This window comes from Embiotoca jacksoni, unplaced genomic scaffold, assembly GCF_022577435.1.
Source record: "Embiotoca jacksoni isolate LCO1_2020_lvr unplaced genomic scaffold, fEmbJac1.0.p SCAF_4, whole genome shotgun sequence".
NCBI classification, from domain to species: Eukaryota; Metazoa; Chordata; class Actinopteri; family Embiotocidae; genus Embiotoca; species Embiotoca jacksoni.
In genome coordinates this window covers 681,380-701,378 of record NW_027185392.1, presented here as the reverse complement: position 1 = coordinate 701,378, position 19,999 = coordinate 681,380, and the positions used below count along the sequence as shown (strand labels likewise).

Here is a 19,999-nt window from a genome sequence, read left to right as displayed (position 1 = left end):
AAAGCCACTGTTACATTACATTACATTACATTTCATTTAGCTGACGCTTTTATCCAAAGCGACTTACAATAAGTGCATTTCAACCATGAGGGTACAAAACCCAGAACAACAGGAATCAAGAAAATACAATTTCTTCAAGAAAGCCAAACTACAAAGTGCTATCAGTAAGTGTCATTTTAAGCGCTATTAAAGTTCTACTGTTCAAGGTAAAGTCGGAAGAGGTGTGTTTTTAGTTTGCGGCGGAAGATGTACAGAGTTTCCGCTGTCCTGATGTCGGTGGGGAGCTCATTCCACCATTTAGGAGCCAGGACAGCAAACAATCGTGATTTTGTGGTGTGTTTAGCTCGCAGCGAGAGAGCAACATGCCGATTGGTAGAAGCAGAGCGGAGGGCGATCGCCGGGATGTAAGGTTGGACCATGTCCTGGATGTAGACTGGACCCGATCTGTTCGCAGCGCGGTACGCAAGTACCAATGTCTTGAAACGGATGCGGGCAGCTACCGGTAACCAGTGAAGAGAGCGGAGGAGTGGAGTAGTGCGAGTAAATTTCGGGAGGTTAAAGACCAGTCGAGCTGCGGCATTCTGGATGAGCTGCAGAGGTCGGATGGCGCTAACAGGTAGACCTGCCAGGAGGGACTGTTGAAAAAAGCTCATGAAATCTCGCCTGGAATTCGCCCCAAAAGCATGTGGGAGACTCCAAGGTCAATTGGAAGAAGGTTTTTTGGTCTGATGAGACAAAAATTTAGCTTTTCTGCCATCAGACTAGACGCTATGTTTGGCGAACACCAAACACTGCACATCACCACAAACACACCATCTTCACTGCGAAGCATGGTGGTGGCAGCATCATGCTCTGGGGATGCTTCTCAGCAGCAGCCCTGGAAGGCTTGTAAAGGTAGAGGGGAACATGAATGCAGAAAAATATCGCCAAATCCTGGAGGATAATCTGACTCAGTCTGCAAGAGAACTACGACTTGGGAGAAGATTTATTTTCCAGCAAGACAACAACCCCAAGCATACAGCAAAAGCTACACAGAAATTATTCAAAGACAACAAGGTGAATGTTCTGGAGTGGCCAAGTCAAAGCCCAGATCTTAATCCAATCGAGAATTTGTGGCTGGACTTGAAAAGAGCTGTTCACGCCCGATCCCCGAGCAACCTGACAGAGCTTGAGCTGTTTTGCAAGGAAGAATGGAGAAAAATTTCAGTGTCCAGATGTGCCAGCCTGATTGAGACATATCCACACAGACTCAGTGCTGTGATTGCAGCCAAAGGTGCATCTACTAAATACTGAACTGAAGGGGGTGAATATTTATGCAATCATTTACTTTACCTTATATATTTTTTATTAATTGACATTATTTTGTAAAAATCTGTTTTCACTTTGATATTAAAGAGTTTTGTTTTTTTTTGCAAATTCTTTTCAAAAAAGCCAAATTATATTGACCATGATGTCATGTATAAAAGCAACAAAAGGGTGAAACATCCAAGGGGGGTGAATACTTTTTATAGGCATTGTACACCCTGTTCTTTGACAGTAAATCCTTCGCCCTATAGCGCACACATGTTCTAGCGGTTCACCACTACGTGTGATGGATGGCAAGCTAATTTTAAGATGTTTAACAAATCTGATTAAATAAATGAACAAAACAGCAAATATATGTAAAAAAAAATTGAAAGTCAACTTTTTGCAAAATCATCATGTTGACTCTTTCATTTGTTCAGTTTAATCTCTTTTTGTCAACTCAATAGCCACAAAAATGGCAACAGCTGGTTTCCTCTGAAGACTCCTGCAGATAACAACACCTTTAATTCAAGTTTAGAAGAGCTTTTTTGGGTGCTTTACTTCAATAACCACCGCTAACAGCAGCTTCCCTGTTTCCTTCTCAATCAAAATATCAAACTTTTTTTTTTTTTAATTCCAAAACAGAAGGATGTAGGAAAGAAAAGAGGAAGCATGATGGAGGACCAATATTGTTTTTTAATTGAGAACCCTGCTGTTCATGCAGGAATGTCACTTGTGTGACAGAAACGCCCTCGTTTATAAAACACACAGGAAATGTTGCGCAGACAAAAATAAAGCTCCAGAGCTCCAGAGGCAGAGCTCGCCCTGATGTGAAAGATGCACGCGCCACGTCGCATCCACCTGCTTACCTACGTGGTGGCAGCTGGTAAGAGCTCTAATTTTACTTCATTATTTCAAGTTATTTATTAATAAAAGTCATCTACAAAAGGAGAGAAAGAGGTGATGTGTGGGTGTGGGGAACGGTGATTTCTGAGGCTCGAGACGCTGATACGTCACACCTCAATTATTTTGTAAAATGACAACAATTATGACATTTTTAAAACCAATTAAGTAAAGTTTTTTTCGTAATAAAAATCTGTAAAATTAGGGCAATGAGCCAAATCAATTACATTTCATTGCAAAAAACATACAAACAAAAATATACACAATGATACATTTTGTTTATCATTTTTTGTATTTATTACAGTAATTTAATATAAGTATCAACCTTCAGCTAAATGTGAAGAATTCCCTGTGCTGACTTCAGGACAGGAAATCCTCAACAGGAAATCCTTAAAGCTAGGATGAAAATGTAAACACAGTAACAAGTTAGGCACAGTTTGATCAAATTTTGCTGCTGGTTTTAAGCTCCATGACAAGATTTTAACAACATGAATTCAGATTCCATTAAAACAAATTTTAAGTGTATTTTTATTGTAACTTTGAGCAGCAGAAACACTTAGTTCAATTGCTGAGGGGGTGGGTGGATACAATTTCAGAGGGTATTTCAAACATTTTTGCACAGAAAGCCAGACCCACTGATAAAACTAGATGAATTAAAAATGAATTGTTTTTGTGATGCAAACTAATTGAACTCCGAAATGTCCAAAGTACAAGTTGGTTTTGAGCTTTTTTTTTTGGGCCCTTTGGGTGCCATATAAATGCTTCACTCACTTCCGCAGAAATGGCTGTATAAAGTTATAATGGTGGACGTGCAAATAAAGTTGCTGATTATCTCTATCTCCATCAGATCTTTTGGCTGTTAACTGGGTCATTATGTTCGCCAGCCCATCTCTGACTGTGTAAATGGTTTGAACTAAAACATTAAAGATGTGTGGGCCATTAACCCAAAACAAGGGGCTAAAAGATGCTAAAACAGTCTCAGTGCCATACAAATAAAGTCTGATTGATTAATTCATGAAGTTCCCTATTCATTTACACACTGGCTTAATTTCTTTATTGTATTTGTATTTGTTATCGCACATATTTTGAATAAATGTACACTTCATTTTCATAAAGAACAGCTGTATGATATGTTTTAAAAAGTAGTAATTTGTCATATTATTTTCAGTGTTTTAAATGAGCTGCCTCATCTTTAGATGACAGCTGATTTGTAGATATTTTTTCCTATTTTGTTTCAAGCTGCAACCATCCAGGTTGCTTTTGCTTTCAACATCGACACAAAAGACCCGTATGTCTACACCGGAAAACCCAACGATTTCTTTGGATACAAAGTGCTTCAATTCACGTCTGGTGGAAACAAAGGGTAAGCCATTTAAGTTCATATTTCATTTGAATAGTTACTCATAACGGGAGATTATTCTCCATTGAAAACCCCTTTGAGGACCTGTGTGAGGTTGTGGTTTGACAGATTGAATGATGTTGCATCTTGTGATTAATCTCAAACCCTGCTTTACAGCAGCAAATGCATTTTCTTTTAGATAAAACTGTGCTGCTTATGTCAGCCGAAACAGATAACTATTATCGTTCTCCACAGAATAATCGTCACTGCACCTCTGCAGCTAAATGGATCTGGAGGAATATGCAAACTGGACCAAAGGAATACCACGTGTTTCAGCCCCAATGGTAAATACAGAATTACACAATTAATCACCCTATACTAGAGAGAAAAAGTAATTTTCCAAACATGCAGAAATATCAACTACAAAATGGAAAATTTCCAGATGTGGCTGTGAAACTTTGTGTATTTCACTGTTGCAGAGATTTCTCTGCCGAACGCGACAGTCAAACACCTCGGCTTGTCGTTCGCCGCCGACTCCGTGGGCTCCTTCACCGTAAGAAACTCACCCTTCCTCTGTCTTCAGCGTTCTGAGAAAAACAAACCAAATGCTCAAACCACTTTCACCTCTTACGATCTGATTCAGGCTTGCAGTCCAAGTGTCGCCCACGAATGTCACGAGAACTCCTATCTAAACAGTATATGTTTCAACATCACGAATCAAATGGAACAACTCTCCAACTTCACACCGGCTTTCCAAGGTACGAAAAACAACATTTCATGTTCTGATTCAATGTTCTTTAGAAATTTGTTTTAACTAGATATGTCTCTCCCAGAATGCACAAAAAAGACAGTGGACCTCGTTTTTCTATTCGATGGATCAGCGAGTATGAAGAAAGAAGAGTTCAATAAAAATAAAGTCTTCATTAAGGATATAATGAACAGCCTCAAGAACACATCAATCAAGGTCACTGCGCTGGTCAAACATCAAAGTATTCATATGTACTTGTACATACTCTTTTTTGATTAATGCATGTTTGTAATGAATGTATGTTTTTGTTTTTTTTGCAGTTTGCTGCAGTTCAATTCTCCTCAAAATACAACATGGTTTTTGACTTCAATGACTATGAAGAGGGCAGTGCTCTCGAAAAACTTGACAAAGAGAAACATTTGAATCAACTCACCAACACATATAAAGCTCTCCTGTTTGTGTTGTAAGTTCAGTTAAGTTACAAACAACTGGCACAGTACGACTGTGAGATTATCTGTTGGAGTGATGGGTATTAATTTGTACAGATTTAGAGATAAAAAAATAAAATAAAAAATTATGCTGAGACACTTTTATGTTTGTTTCAGGACAGACCTTTTTGAAAACCCAAAGGCAGGCGCCTCTCCTGATGCAACCAAAGTTCTGGTGATAATCACAGACGGGGATCCCAGCGATGAAGACACGAAGGGCACTGTCGAGAAATACAATGAAAAGAACATTATTCGCTTTGTGATTGCGGTGAGTTGTGGACTTGATATAACATCTCTCATTTCAGCTAAAACAATCACATGGGAAACTGTCCTGTTCTCCGCTATGGAGGCGGCACACAGTTAAACAAAAGGAGCTTGTACTGATTCTAGTTTTGAGTGTTTTCTGGCGCAGAGCTGTTTTTAGTTTCTATAATATGCACAAAGTGCCGTATCAAAGTGGAATAACCCCGGCAAGGGTCAACCGGCTCAGAATCAGCTTTATTTGGCCAGGTATGTTTACACATACAAGGGATTTAACTCTGGTTGTAACGAAACAAAAACAGACATATGTACAGCTAAAGAAACATATATACACCCAAACAATGGTACAGTTACACCTACTGCAAGCGGTGATGGCGCAATTGAGTGTGGTGCAAATGGTACAGTGTTATTGCACAGGGTTTCAGTTCGATGTCACTACCAGTCTTCCCCTTACCAAACACCTCACTAATTTGTGCTATGAACTCCCTCCGACTGTTCTTAGAAATGCAAAATGGTTCCTGCTGTCAAAAACAGTCTATAGTCCTTTCTTGCGCAGAACTGTGTTGTACATCTTGGTGTCATCAAACTTCAAAATACGTCATAATCTCAAGCAGCATTCTAGTTTCAGGCCAAACAAGCCGAGCTGGACATATTCACGGCCATCGCTTCACAACCGACACAAACATATGCCTTCAAAATTGAGAATTATAACGGACTCAAGGGAGAGCTGGAAACTTTTCAGTTGAAGATCTTTAATATGGAAGGTGATGTTCGCATTATTTTTTACAGTTTGATCAATACTGTTAGAAAAATCGATATCATGTCCCTGCTGTGCCACTGCAGTCGTAACACTCCACAACACTGTCGTCTAATATTTAGGCACCAAAGTGGCTCTGGCTTCACATGACATGACTGATGAAATGTCTCAGAGCGGATTTAGTGCCGTCTTCTTCAAGGTAAGTCGCGTCAAAATCGACACCTTTTACACGGCGTTAGTAAACCAGATGTACACATCTTTAGACAAACAGGATGCATGTACAACCGTGTCTGTAACGTGTAAGTAAAAACAGACTGCGATAATTTGCAACTCATGTACACCCATATTTACCTGAAAACAGAACAAAGACGACATATCAAATGTTGAAACTTAGAAATTGTATTGTTATATTCCAAACATCTGCTCATTTTGAATTTGATGGTAGCGACACATTATAAAAAGTTGGGACAGCCGCATGTTTACCACTCTGTTCCATCACTTCTTTTAACAAAACTCTGTAAACTACTGGCTGGAGTTTTGAAAGTCAAACATTGTCAAAATCCATGCTAAATTTTGCACTTGAGCTAATTTAATATCTGACTTCTGGATGTCTGTGTAGTGACTTTTTTTATCTGCTGCTTCACCGGAACAATTAATTTGACTGTAGCTATTGCTGGTGTCTCAGCTCGTCTCTGTGCTTTGACCAGACCTTTTTTCTGTTAACAGGACACATTAATTCTGGGTTCAGTGGGATCAAACAGCCGGCGTGGTGCTCTCCAAGAGCGTCATGAACAAAAGGAAATACAAATTCAAGACCCAAAAATGGTGATGGACTCCTACACGGGTAAACTCATTTCTCGCTTTTTGCCTATCGTCGGTTTATTTATTTAAAGGACTGTTAATTTGGCTCTTCATAGTAAGACCCGATTATTTTTCGGTCTTAAATATGAACCGTTTCATTAATGCATTGTCTGATGTCAGTGAACATTTTGCAGATGATGTCATATGTTAAACTGTTGCAGGATACTCCGTTTCTGTTGGAGAGAGGAATGGAGTTGGTCTTTATTTTGCGGGGGCACCACGGTTCAATCACACCGGGAAGGTTGTACTTTTCAGACACGAGGGCAAGAACTGGACCGCAGCCGACGGAATAAACGGGAACCAGGTTGGTAACTGCATAAATCTGACTTATCATGCCAATTCTAAACAGAAATAAGTGCGCTGTTCTTAGCATCTGCAATCGGAAGTTAACAAAAACACCCCTCCTTTGCCTCCATTACAACTCGTGTGAACAATTTTGCATCAAGTTCTACTTGTACTTTTATAAATGTGCAAAAGGCAAATTATCTCTTGTGGTTACACAGGAAACCAGAGAACTTCCTTGCACTGCCACCTTGTTTTCTTGAGGAAAACATGTGAGAAGATCGCACAGTCGCTTAAAGCAGAGTAAATGTTTATCCCGAATTTAATGTGTACATGTGAGCCGCTGTAATTTCTCTATACATATTAACATCGTGATATGAGATTATATTTTGTCTTGATTTTGGATATTGTAATACAATATGGCCGTACAGTAAATAAATGAAATTTTCTGAACATACCAAACTACAGAAGCACATTGCATTAACAGTCAAATTTTGATCTCGTAATTATGACTCCCTTATTTATGATTAGGATAATTCATAATTACGAGATAATCTTAAAAATGTGTTTTTATGTGAATGCAATGCAGTTCCACACCAAACTAATCTAACTGTTATATTATTTGCCTTTAACAACTTAGTCATTATATAAACATTACTGATGATTATGAGGCAGCAGTATTACGATATTGTAGTCATTGCTACAATATTCATAATGAGCTATTTGGTCAAAAATATCCTGATATTTGACTTAAGGGCATCTCTCCACGTAGGTTTTTGTAAAACTGTTAAAGTCAGTGACGTGTCTAACTTGAAATATACAGTTGAAACCAGAAGTTTACATACACTGTGCAAAAAGACACATAACACTTTTTTTCTCACTGTCTGAAGTTAAATCAGACTAAACCTCTCCTGTTTCAGGTCCGTTAGGATTACCAAAATTATTTAACTTTTGCTAAATGTCACAATAATGAGAAAGAGAATATTTTAGAGAATTTTTCATTACTTTCTTCAAGGTCAAAAGTTTACATACAGTTCCTTAGTATTTAGTAGCATTGCCTTTGAACTGCATGACTTGGGTCAAACGTTTTGGGTATCCTTCCACAAGCTTCTTACAGTACTCTGCTGGAATTCTGGCCCATTCCTCCTGACAGAACTGGTGTAACTGAGTCAGGTTTGTTGACCGCGTCGCTCGCACACGCCTTTTCAGATCTGCCCACAAATTTTCGATGGGATTCAGGTCAGGGCTTTGTGATGGCCACTCCAAGACATTGACTTTGTTGTCCTCAAGCCACTTTTTAACTATTTTGGCAGTATGCTTCAGGTCATTGTCCATTTGGAAGACCCATTTGCGCCCAAGTTTTAGCTTCCTGGCTGATGTCCTGAGATGTTGCCTTAATATTTCCAGGTAATGTTCTTTCTTCATGATGCCGTCTATTTTATGAAGAGCTCCAGTTCCTGCTGCAGCAAAACAGCCCCACAACATGATGCTGCCACCTCCATGCTTCACAGTTGGGATGTTGTTTTCAGGTGTTTCTTTAGGAGTAATGGCTTCCTTCTTGCTGAGTAGCCTTTCAGCCCATGTCGGTGCAGGACTCGTTTTACTGTGGATAATGACACTTTCTTACCAGCTTCAGCCATCATCTTCACAAGGTCTTTAGCTTTTGTTCTGGGGTTGATTTGCACATGTCGGACCAAAACACGTTCATCTCTGGGACACAGAGCCCGTCTCCTTCCTGAGCGGTGTGATGGCTGGACATTCCCATGTTTATACTTGCGTATAATTGTTTGCACAGATGAACGTGGCACCTTCAAGAATCTGGAAATTGCACCCAAGGATGAACCAGACTTGTGGAGCTCCACGATTCTCTCCCTGATTTCTTGGCTGATTTCTTTTGACTTTCCCATGATTTCAAACAAGGAAGCAGAGTGTTTGAGGTGTGGCCTTAAAATACATCCCCAGGTGTGCCTTCAATTAACTCACATGTTGTCAGTTAACCTATCAGGAGCTTCAAAAGCCATGACATCATCATCTGGGCTTGCCCACGTTGTTTAAAGACATAGTACTTTTGGTGTATGTAAACTTTTGACCTCAAAGAAAGTAATATAAAATTCTCTAAGAAATTCTCTTTCTCATTATTGTGACATTTAGCAAAAGTTAAACAATTTTGGTAATCCTAACGGACCTGAAACAGGAGAGGTTCAGTCTGATTTAACTTCAGACAGTGAGAAAAAAAAGTGTTATGTGTCTTTTTGCACATTGTATGTAAACTTCTGGTTTCAACTGTACGTGACGTTCCAGATCGGCTCTTACTTCGGCGCGGAGCTGTGCTCGGTAGACGTCGACTCGGACGGTAACATGGACTTCCTGCTGGTGGGAGCTCCGCTGTTTTACCTGCATCAGGAGAAGACGGAGGGTCAGATCTACGTCTACGCACTGACCAATGAGGTGAGCAGTGACGTTGGCGTAAAATCCGCGCTGACTTCTATTGATTTTACTGGGAGAAAACGAATGCTTTTGTTTTTTTTAAATCAATAAACTCATGTTCTTTTCTTTCTCCCGAAGCTACAACTAAAAAGTGTACTGAATGTGACGGTGCCATCCATGGGCAGATTTGGCACCACCATATCCAGTCTTGCAGATCTGAATGGAGATGGACTTCGAGACGTGGCGGTTGGTGCCCCCCTCGAGGACGATAACAGGGGGGCCGTGTACATCTACCATGGAAACAAACGCTCAGGGATATGCAGCACTTTCAACCAGGTGAGAGAGAAAACCTGCTATTTATATTTTTTTTTAATGGACACCACGGGGTCGGGGCACTGGAGCACCATAAACAGCCGTGTGGTCCAGAATATTTCAGTGATTTTGATACGTACCTGCAAAAAACTTTTACCTTTATCACACTTTATTAGGAGCACCTGCTTTATACATTCAATTATCCAAATCAGTGGGTCGGGAGGCAGGAATTCGTTGTATTAAATTCTGCAGATGAAAGTCCTTTTGACAAGCATGTGCCTGACCCAGTATTAGTTCGGTGTTCCTAATAGACTGCTCGGTGAATGAAAGTTTAAAAATGCATTGTTTATCCCCCACCTCCTCTTTAAACGCGCATGCACTTCAGGCACTGTTTCAGTTGTCTTGTTTTCCTAGAGGATCATGGGAGAAAACATAAAGCCGGGGATGAGATTCTTTGGACAGGCCATCGATGGAAACATCGACCTCGGAGAGGACGGACTCCCAGATATTGTGGTTGGATCACAGGGCACTGCCGTTATCTTAAGGTATGAATAATGTGTATCCGACATTATGTATGTGGTCCAAACAAAAAAAATGCAGAAGTCACGCCTATAACAACCAAAAAACGGTACGTTTTATCCTGTCCGCCTTCCCCTTTAATGCCGTCTCCTTTTGCATCGATACACCACTACCGGCGCTCCCTAGATGCCTTGTTCTGTTAGTGTGACCTTAGCTGAAACTTCCTTTTGAGGAACAGAAAGAAGTTGCAGGGAATAAAACTCAGTGAGCAGGAGTGGTGGGAAACGCAACCACTGTGTTATTGCAGACAAGAAACTAGTGTGTTTGTTATGCAGGAGAACCCTGTTGCCATGGCTCCACAGTTCAGGTGGTTCAGCTACCAACGATAACAACCAGCTATCAAAGCTAACAAACCGCAAATTTTGTTAAATAACAGCAAAATTCAAGTTAACAAACAACTAACATCGCTAACAACCCTCAGACTCTTTAGAAGGTCACAGGTGCTCAAAAGCAGACATTATAAAGTGGCCAGTTTTCTCAACACAATAGTGGCGAAATATTGTCGGAGAATTTAACAAACCCAATGCAAGATGTAGTCTTGCAATGCAAAAGCGCAAAGTCTAACAATTCATTTTTGATCAATGTCTTTCAGGTCCAGGCCCATCTTTAATGTTGTAGCACATCTGTATTTTCAACCGGAGCAGATAAGCACTGACAATCTCGACTGCGTGGGCACCGATGAAAACCTACCAATGGTCAACTTAACAGCCTGCTTTGAAATGGTAGAAACAACAAAGAGCAAAAGGGGTACGGAGTTCACCACTGCAATGGAGTATTCATTAAAGTTGCCGATCCTGTCAATGCATTATTTTAAATCCCACTGTTTGGCCTTTTCAGGGGCGGCAAGGGCCGGGCTGAACATCTCGTACACACTGGAAGTGGATCCGAAGAGACAAGCATTTCGAGGTCTCTTCAGACCAACTGATAAGAAAGCCAGGAATCATACTTCTACCTATGAGCTGCTAGATCCAAAAACTTGCTTCAGCCACCCTATCTACATAAGAGTATGTAGTTTAATTAAAAATATTCACCCACCCGTGTGGGAGCAGTTATACACAAACCTGTTTCTATTTAGTTTCTTCAGAGCTACGCGGATCATTCTTCTTTTTATTTGTATTGCAGAAGTGTGTAAGAGACACATTATCGCCCATCAGCATCAAATTAAGCTTTTTTCAAGCTGACAGTGAGAACGCGACCGCCATCTTGAACATGGACAGCAAAAAAACATCTGTTGTTGAGGTACGTAGTCTGATGGTAGAAGAGGCTGAAGGCTGATTTTCCATCCTTCAAGTGTAATTGAAATATCGAAAATTATGCAAAATGCATGTGATGTTTTGGCAAAAAGAAGCCATCAATAGAGGCTGTGTTTAAAGTCTATTCTGTAAAGCTATGTCACTTTTACAAGTTTTTACTAACTTTGAGCTAATGGGTCTCTAATTATATAAATTTGTTATATTTATATGTTTAAATGTATAGATATATTTGTTATATTTTAAAAAAAAAATCCAAAAAGATTTCCAAGAATTTTATCGCAAAAAAACCATTTCTAATTATATTGTAATTTTTGAGAAAAGCCTTTGTAAAATCAATATTTTACAATTGCACTAATCACAAAAAAACTCCTAAATCCTGGAGGGACCGATTGGAGACGTGGCACTGACATGGAAAGGGACATCAGCTCGTCAGTTCATCCCTGTTTCACCCATTTATATCATTTAGGATCTGTAATGCTGATTGGTACTTTACCTTGTTTGTCGTTTCTTCTGTGCTTTTTATGTCATTTTTCTGACTTAAGGATGACATTTTATTTGTATTTATACAGATTCCCTTCGAAAAGCAGTGTAGACAAAATGACACTTGTATTGCCGAACTTGAGTTGGATTTCAACTTCACGTACGTATATATCTGACAAACACAGTAAAGGAATTTTTGATGTCAACTCGGTGGGACCGAATGTGAGAAGTTTTCCGTCTCTCTCAGGACCCCGACGTTACTGGTGTCAGAAGACAACTATTTCAACGTGTCTATAGAACTGGTCAATCACGGCGACGACTCGTACAACACCAGCATCGCGATGCACTACCCTACAGGCTTTTCCTTCTCTCGGATGACTGTTGTAAAGGTGACTAAAACTTTAAAATGATTTATCACATTGCACCGTCGAGCTACTTACTGTATATATTATGTAAAAGCATGCTGCACAAAATAAAAAATAATGCGGTGGATCAATAAATTCCGAGACTGCTCCTGTTGCGCATGAACGGAGTACAGCGCTGTGACGTGAACAGAGCGTTTCAGAAAAGTCTGCGGCGTTGAAGCGACGACTCGGGCGACACCAGGTGGGTTTTCTTTGACGTTTGCGGTGGTTGTGTCACCGTGAATTCGTCCCCCAGAGTCAGATTGTCAACACCGAGTTCTACTGGGACCTTCTGAGGTGTCTGAGGGAAAACATTCACTGCAAACCACCTGAACTGTGGCGCCACGGCAACAGGGTTCTCCAACGTGCCAACACGTCCACTCACAGCGCATTAAAAACGTCCTTCGTGCAAAACAGGAGCACTTTCTGAATTTATTGATCTACCCTTGTAGATTACTGTACAAAAACCGCCACTATTACATGCATTTTTGACAACCCAGACATTACCAACATCTATAATAATTGTAACCCACACAGGATGCATGGATGCGGTTGTTTCACAGCATCTATATTAATTGTAATGCAGTATGAAGTCCATTTCACAGACTTGGCTAAGAGGTTAAGCTTACCTAAAGTGTAGCAAAGGAACAACCTTCATAGCAGCCTACAATTTATTTAAAGTAAAAGCTCCTATTCTGGAGGGCCTCTGCTCATACTATTTTTTTTTTTAAAACAGACAAAGAGACCAACGCTCCACAGCTGCAACGGCCTAGCAGAAGTACTCGACAAAACCACATGTGGTATCAGCCTTCCTGTGTACCGCAGCGGATCCTATGTGAGTCATTCTGCACCCAGAAACCCTGTAACTGTAACCAGCTCCCTGAAACTTTGGCAAAAACAACCTCAGCAACTTCTAACGTTGTTGTCTATTGATTTTTTTTTTTTTCCCCATAAAGGCCACATTTACAGCTTCCTTCCTTATTGTAAAGGATTATGAGTGGAACGACACAATGTCGATGACCATCGCTGGAACAAGGTAGAGGCCTTGAAAACACTCTTAAACAGAACAAAGCCAAACGTTTTCTCTGTATTAGTAAAACCATATTCACAAGAAATGTTTTTTCTTTTCTTTTGCACCCTCAGTGATAATACAAACTCCACCAGGACCCTTTCCATGACCAAAACTATCCCGGTACAATATGAAATTAAAATGGCACTAACAGTGTAAGTGTTTTTACCAGAGATAGTAGTTTATGAATTGTAAATGTGATGTGTAATTTGCGTCCCTTGAAATTGTGTAATCCTACAGCTTCATGGCCATCTTATATTCTTTTCAGGAGACCGGACACCATCAAATATCTGAACTTCACAACAGAGGACGATGCACCGAAAAAAATGGTTATTATGTACAGGGTGAGGAATTTAATAATCCTATAACAAGCAATAATCCAAAAGAATTTGCGATCGATGGTCTAATCCAAAAGTACCATTTGCAATTGCTCATTGTTTTTTGGCCACCAGGGGGCAGCACGTTGAATCAACAAATCTTCAGCCACCAGCAAAGTGAATGAAAAGTACAAATTAGAAGTTTTTCGTTTTAAAAGATTTGAATTTACAAGTTCAATTTGAGTCTTTTTTTTTCTCAAAATGCAATGTTTATTGCAGGATCTTTTCTGTTCAAGATATTTCAGGTCTGCCGTCCCTTCAAAATGGCCTACGTGAAAGGTTTTTGCAATTAGAGATAAATATATTTTTGAATATCCAATCAGCAGCTCGAGGATAATAGCTAACGCTGAAGCTAGTAATAATCAGTTTAGCTTGACTTCCTGTCTTTAATTAACAGGAAGAAAAAACAACACATTTGTAGTTATGTCGTGATGTACAGATATGCAAATTAATCTTGACCAGTCGTGCATTCTGGGAATTGGGAACGTCACACCTGCTTCTCTGATGGTGCATTCAAGAGCAGGTGCAAAGTGGGAAAGTCATAACGTCTAAGTGGGAAAATACACCGTAATACCTGTTGAACTATCTGACCTGAAAAGTGGGAGCTTAGAGGAGTAGCTTTGACGTCACTTTGTGCTGAAAGGAAGAAATACACTTCCATCAAAATTTCAGTGAAATAGCCAGACTTGCTTAGCCGAGTAGTGCTTGCTTCGTAGTGCCAGCTGTGTTAAATGTGAAAAACAGCAGAACCTCAAAGCATGTACAAACATAGTGCACAAATAGTACTGACCGCCTGAGCTATATTTTTGTCCTAATGTTGGTTTATACGGATTATAATGAGTTTGTTTGTCACTTTTTTGTATTCTGACAGCAGATTATTTAAAAAAGAAAAATAAATTTTCCTCGTGCGATATTCCTGATTTAACTGGTGTTTAGGAGTATTACCCCCCTAAGAGATCACAACTTTCCTACTTCCCAGTTGCTCATGAATGCACCATTAATCGAGTATTTCTTTCCTGGTAATTTTTCGAGCAGGCTTTGGCTTCTTATAGTTGGCATAGTAAAATAGTTGGCATCACTGGATACACACTTATAAAGTTGATATGATGAACACATTGACAAAAAGTTGTCCATTTTAACGTGACTACCTGACAGATTTTAGTCGATTATTCAGTTTCCTTTTTGCTCTCTTTTGGTCTCCACCAGCTCCGTCGTGATTTATCTGTTTTTTCAGTGGCAAAAAGTCCTGTAAGCTAAATCGCTTGCAGTATACAGCCAAAAAAGAAAAAGTGTAACACTTTAATAAGGTGTTTGTATGGACCAAGACATTCGACATGACTTAGTAAGACTTAAAGATGCTTGTAGATGGCTTTTGTTAGCAGAGCTAGGCTAGTTGCGATTGCCACACTAATCTAACCGGCCATAGCTTCATTTTTACCACACAGATACGAGGGCAGCATCAATCTTCTCATCTGACTCTGAGCAGGAAATCGAAGAACTACAGTGCATCCGGAAAGTATTCACAGCGCTTCACTTTTTCCACATTTTGTTATATTACAGCCTTATTCCAAAATGGATTAAATTCATTTTATTCCCTCAAAATTCTACACACAATACCCCATAATGACAATGTGAAATAAATATTTTTGAAATTTTTGCAAATCTATTAAAAATCAAAAACGAAAAAAAAAAAATCACATGTACATAAGTATTCACAGCCTTTTCCATTACACTCAAAATTGAGCTCAGGTGCATCCTGTTTCCACTGATCATCCTTGAGATGTTTCTACAACTTAGTTGGAGTCCACCTGTGGTAAATTCAGTTGATTGGACATGATTTGGAAAGACACACACCGTCTATATAAGGTCCCACAGTTGACAGTGCATGTCAGAGCACAAACCAAGCCATGAAGTCCAAAGAATTGTCTGTAGACCCCCGAGACAGGATTATATTGAGGCCCAGATCTGGGGAAGGGTACAGAAAAATTTCTGCAGCATTGAAGGTCCCAATGAGCACAGTGGCCTCCATCATCTGTAAATGGAAGAAGTTTGGAACCACCAGGACTCTTCCAAGAGTTGGCCGCCCGGCCAAACTGAGCGATCGGGGGAGAAGGGCCTTAGTCAGGGAGGTGACCAAGAACCTGATGGTCACTCTGACAGAGCTCCAGCATTGCTCTGTGAAGAGAGGAGAACCTTCCAGAAGGACAACCATCTCTGCAGCACTCCACCAAGCAGGCCTGTATGGTAAAGTGGCAAGACGGAAGACACTCCTCAGTAAAAGGCTCATGACAGCCCACCTGGAGTTTACCAAAAGGCCCCTGAAGGACTGTCAGACCATGAGAAACTAAATTCTCTGGTCTGATGAAACAAAGATTGAACTCTTTGGCCTGAATGCCAAGCGTCATGTTTGAGGAAACCAGGCACCGCTCATCACCTGGCCAATACCATCTCTACGGTGAAGCATGGTGGTGGCAGCATCATGCGGTGGGGATGTTTTTCAGCGGCAGGAACTGGGAGACTAGTCAGGATGGAGGGAAAGGTGAATGCATCAATGTAAAGAGATATCCTTGATGAAAACCTGCTCCAGAGCGCTCTGGACCTCAGACTGGGGCGAAGGTTCATCTTCCAACAGGACAACAACCCGAAGCACACAGCCAAGATAACAAAGGAATGGCTTCGGGACAACTCTGTGAATGTCTTTGAGAGGCCCAGGCGGAGCCCAGACTTGAACCCGATTGAACATCTCTGGAGAGATCTGAAAATGGCTGTGCACCGACGCTCCCCATCCAACCTGATGGAGCTTGAGAGGTCCTGCAAAGAAGAACGGGAGAAACTGCCCAAGAATAGGTGCCAAGCTTATAGCATCATACTCAAAAAGACTTGAGGCTGTAATTTCTGCCAAAGGTGCTTCAACAAAGTATTGAGCAAAAACTGTGAATACTTATGTACGCGTTATATTTCCGTTCTTTATTTTTAATAGATTTGCAAAAATTTTCAACAAACTATTTTCACTTTGTCATTATGGGATATTGCATGTAGAATTTTGAGGGAAAAAAATGAATTTAATCCATTTTGGAATAAGGCTGTAATATAACAAAATGTGGAAAAAGTGAAGCGCTGCAAATACTTTCCGGATGCACTGTATATTCCCCAAAACTACACATCTAAAATGTAGCTCCTGTCTGTCACATTTTGCAGGTAGATAACATCGGTTTTAAGGATTTTCCCATCAACGTGTCCCTTGTCTTCCCGACTAAACTGGAACATAACTTTGAAATGAGCAACTATCAAGTCTTCGTCCAGGAGGTAATTTAGAGACTTCTTACTAATACTGCTGCAGTGTATAATACTATGAATCCCTAATACTTACCTTACTTTTTCTTTTCTTTTTTAAGAACAAAACTCAGTGCAGAAGCTCTCCCGGCCCGAAGGTAAGCGCAAAATATTTTTCTTCCGAAAATTCCGTGAAATTATGAAATCCCTTAATATAACGAACCGTTGCTGTGTTTACAGCACTGCTTGGCGGGAAATGCCTGCGTCGCTGTGCTGTGTGACGGTTTCAATTTGGAGAAAAATGTAGGCGTCGAGTTCACGTTGACGGGAGACGTGCAATTTAGAGACCTCAAACAGCAGGCGGGGGTACGTAGAAACTAAACACACGCCGCAAGGAACACATTGAAAGTGGAAAGAATCTAATATTAATTAAAATGCTCTTATGTTTTTTTACAGAATATTGCCTTTCTCAAACGATATACCGGAGACAGCGCAGAGATTAAATTTAAAAGCGCTCTACTTGTTGACTATGACAAGAAATGCTATGTGCTGGATTCCTATAAAGAAGAGGTAGGTTGGATGTTTGATGACAGTAATGCGATTTTAAAGATCATTAATGTACCTAATTTATCATATTCAACACCTGCAGAATAAACACGATTTTACAAGGGAGAAGTCTCTTCAAACTGGCTTGTGGATGGACGACGATCCGACAATGACATGGGTAAATTCGGCCGACACACACAAACAGGCAAAGTTATCATCATTCACAAGGCTTTTAAGTAAAACTCGTAAATTTCTCTGCCAACAAGACTGAAGCTCGGGTTGAGTTCATCATCCTCCCAGATCAACTGCTGATCATTTTAACTGGAGCCGGACTGGGACTCCTGCTTCTGGTCATCATCACCGTCATCATGTTCAAGGTGAGAGTCTGTTTCGCAAGCATAAAGTTAAAGTCAATTTCTATTCGGCGCAGCTGCTTTAAAGGGCATTTGGTCTAACGATTCTTCTCGTGTCTGTCAAAAAGTTGGGCTGCTTCAAGAGGAAAACGGTCGTGTATTATCTAGAACAGGAGGAAAAAGCTTCTCTTCAGGCGTGCACCATCCACAGAGTCCGCCAACGGGGTGATCTCCAAATCGGAGGCCGACGATAAATCTGAACCTCCGGAGGTAAAAAAAAGCTACTTGATGATGGCGAGGCGAATGGCAGCCCGCCGGCGGTTGACACAGAGGACGGTCTGGAATAACATTAATGAATGCACCCCCTTTTAATGTCGTCACACATATGCAGAATGGACAGAGGGTCATTATTGATGACCAATATCTCGAACATCAAGGACAAGAAACAGCAAAAACATAAGCTCTCTGTGAACATAGATTACAGCATCAGCTGGGGAAAATTAATAAAAGTCATCAACCGTGGAAGATCGATACCGTTGGTTCATGACCTGGCCTGCATTCTCCATTACTGCATTTTATTTACATTGTAAATATACTGTAATGTTACCTGTAGACGGTGTTTCGATAGGCTTTGCTATCTCGTGCACAATTATTTATTGAGCGAGGAGTTCCAGTTCTTGTATTATATGCAACTGCAGGATAAAATATATAACTTTTTTTAAAATTATTATTATTGTTTATTGATGACTGATCTCGCTTCGTCTTTGTGAGCAGCAGGATTGCGGGTTTGTGGGTTTTGAAGTTATACACAGACATCGGACATATAATTTGAACATGTAGATAGTTTTCAAAAGATTATCTCCAAAATGTCACGATAAAAAGTTTAAAGGTCAGATTGACAATATACTTAACGATGCGTTTCTTTCTTCTAAACCCAGAAACAAGCTTTTTAGAGGTTAATGGCAACTTACATCTGAGATCAATTTACATGTCTAGAAAATGAAATATACATTGTTCAAAATATTAACACTCCATTTCACTCTCCCTTCCTGTATTCCTGCCACAAAGACATATTTTTGGCCTCCCGTTGTTTGCGTTTGTGTTTTTATGTTGCTCCTTGGTTTTGTGCAGTGTTGCGATTTAATTGCGATGTAAATACGTTTGAAGCTCCTTGCCCGTGCATCACATTTAGACGAGTGCTTTATTTGATCTAATTTTTTTTCATGTAAACAAATAAACACACACAACTTTGTATTTGCAATTTAAAAAAAAAAAAGAAAATGTACCATTTTCACTTAAACCTGTCGAGAGAAAAACTCAATGCACTGCCATGAAATTTGAATTTGATATCTGGTGTCCTGGTCACTACATGACTCCACTGAAAGTAAAATAGGTCCACACCTTTTTGGCCGGGGACAATATTATGTGCGGTCATTTGTTTGTTGCCTGTTTGACTGCTGATCGAGTGTCACCTGATCAGGAACAATAACTGTTTCGCAGGTTCCCTTTCGAATTTATGTCCACAAAATGACACCCGAACTGATGAGTTGGGATCGGAAGCGTTTACATCGGGAAAAAAATCAGCAAGAGAGCCTAATCAGAAGAATTTTTTTTGTAGATTTAAAATTATTATGAATAAAGACTTCGCTGATTAATACAAAATAATGATTACATCGCTATCCTGCTACAGTAACACGAGCAACTGTCTGTATATCTTTTTAAATTCAAGATTGATGACGAGGCTCTCGTTTTGTCTTCAGTGATGACACTGAATCTGCTCTGTCACTCGTCACTTATAACAACGTATTTATGTCAGCAAATATTGTAATCATGTATTACTACTAGTCCTTTTATACTGTTTATACAAAGTCTAGTTTATTACCTAATGTTACCATTTGTCATCGCTCAACACGAATTGTCTGTATAATACTCATTAGTACTCTGATTTTAATAAAAGAACACATATCTGGGGCTGCCACGATCACTAAATATGAACTATTATT

At 40.0% G+C, this 19,999-nt stretch overlaps 1 protein-coding gene across 1 annotated transcript; it reads left to right on the top strand.

Moving 5' to 3' along the window:
• The first annotated feature begins 2,086 nt into the window (after window positions 1-2,086).
• Window positions 2,087-19,985, top strand: LOC138209028 (integrin alpha-X-like). Its single transcript, XM_069167350.1, is given in 33 exon segments — window positions 2,087-2,170; window positions 3,427-3,550; window positions 3,782-3,870; window positions 4,006-4,079; window positions 4,170-4,284; window positions 4,360-4,490; window positions 4,595-4,737; window positions 4,880-5,030; window positions 5,652-5,787; window positions 5,903-5,979; window positions 6,507-6,624; window positions 6,803-6,945; window positions 9,225-9,371; window positions 9,489-9,686; window positions 10,077-10,207; window positions 10,834-10,988; window positions 11,079-11,245; window positions 11,364-11,480; window positions 12,064-12,134; window positions 12,222-12,363; window positions 13,115-13,213; window positions 13,335-13,414; window positions 13,522-13,602; window positions 13,716-13,791; window positions 17,023-17,130; window positions 17,220-17,255; window positions 17,338-17,463; window positions 17,554-17,667; window positions 17,747-17,821; window positions 17,910-18,020; window positions 18,125-18,198; window positions 18,200-18,264; window positions 18,267-19,985. Coding segments are annotated over 33 exon segments (3,600 nt in total). The 5' UTR covers window positions 2,087-2,121; the 3' UTR covers window positions 18,344-19,985.
• The last annotated feature ends 14 nt before the right edge of the window (window positions 19,986-19,999 follow it).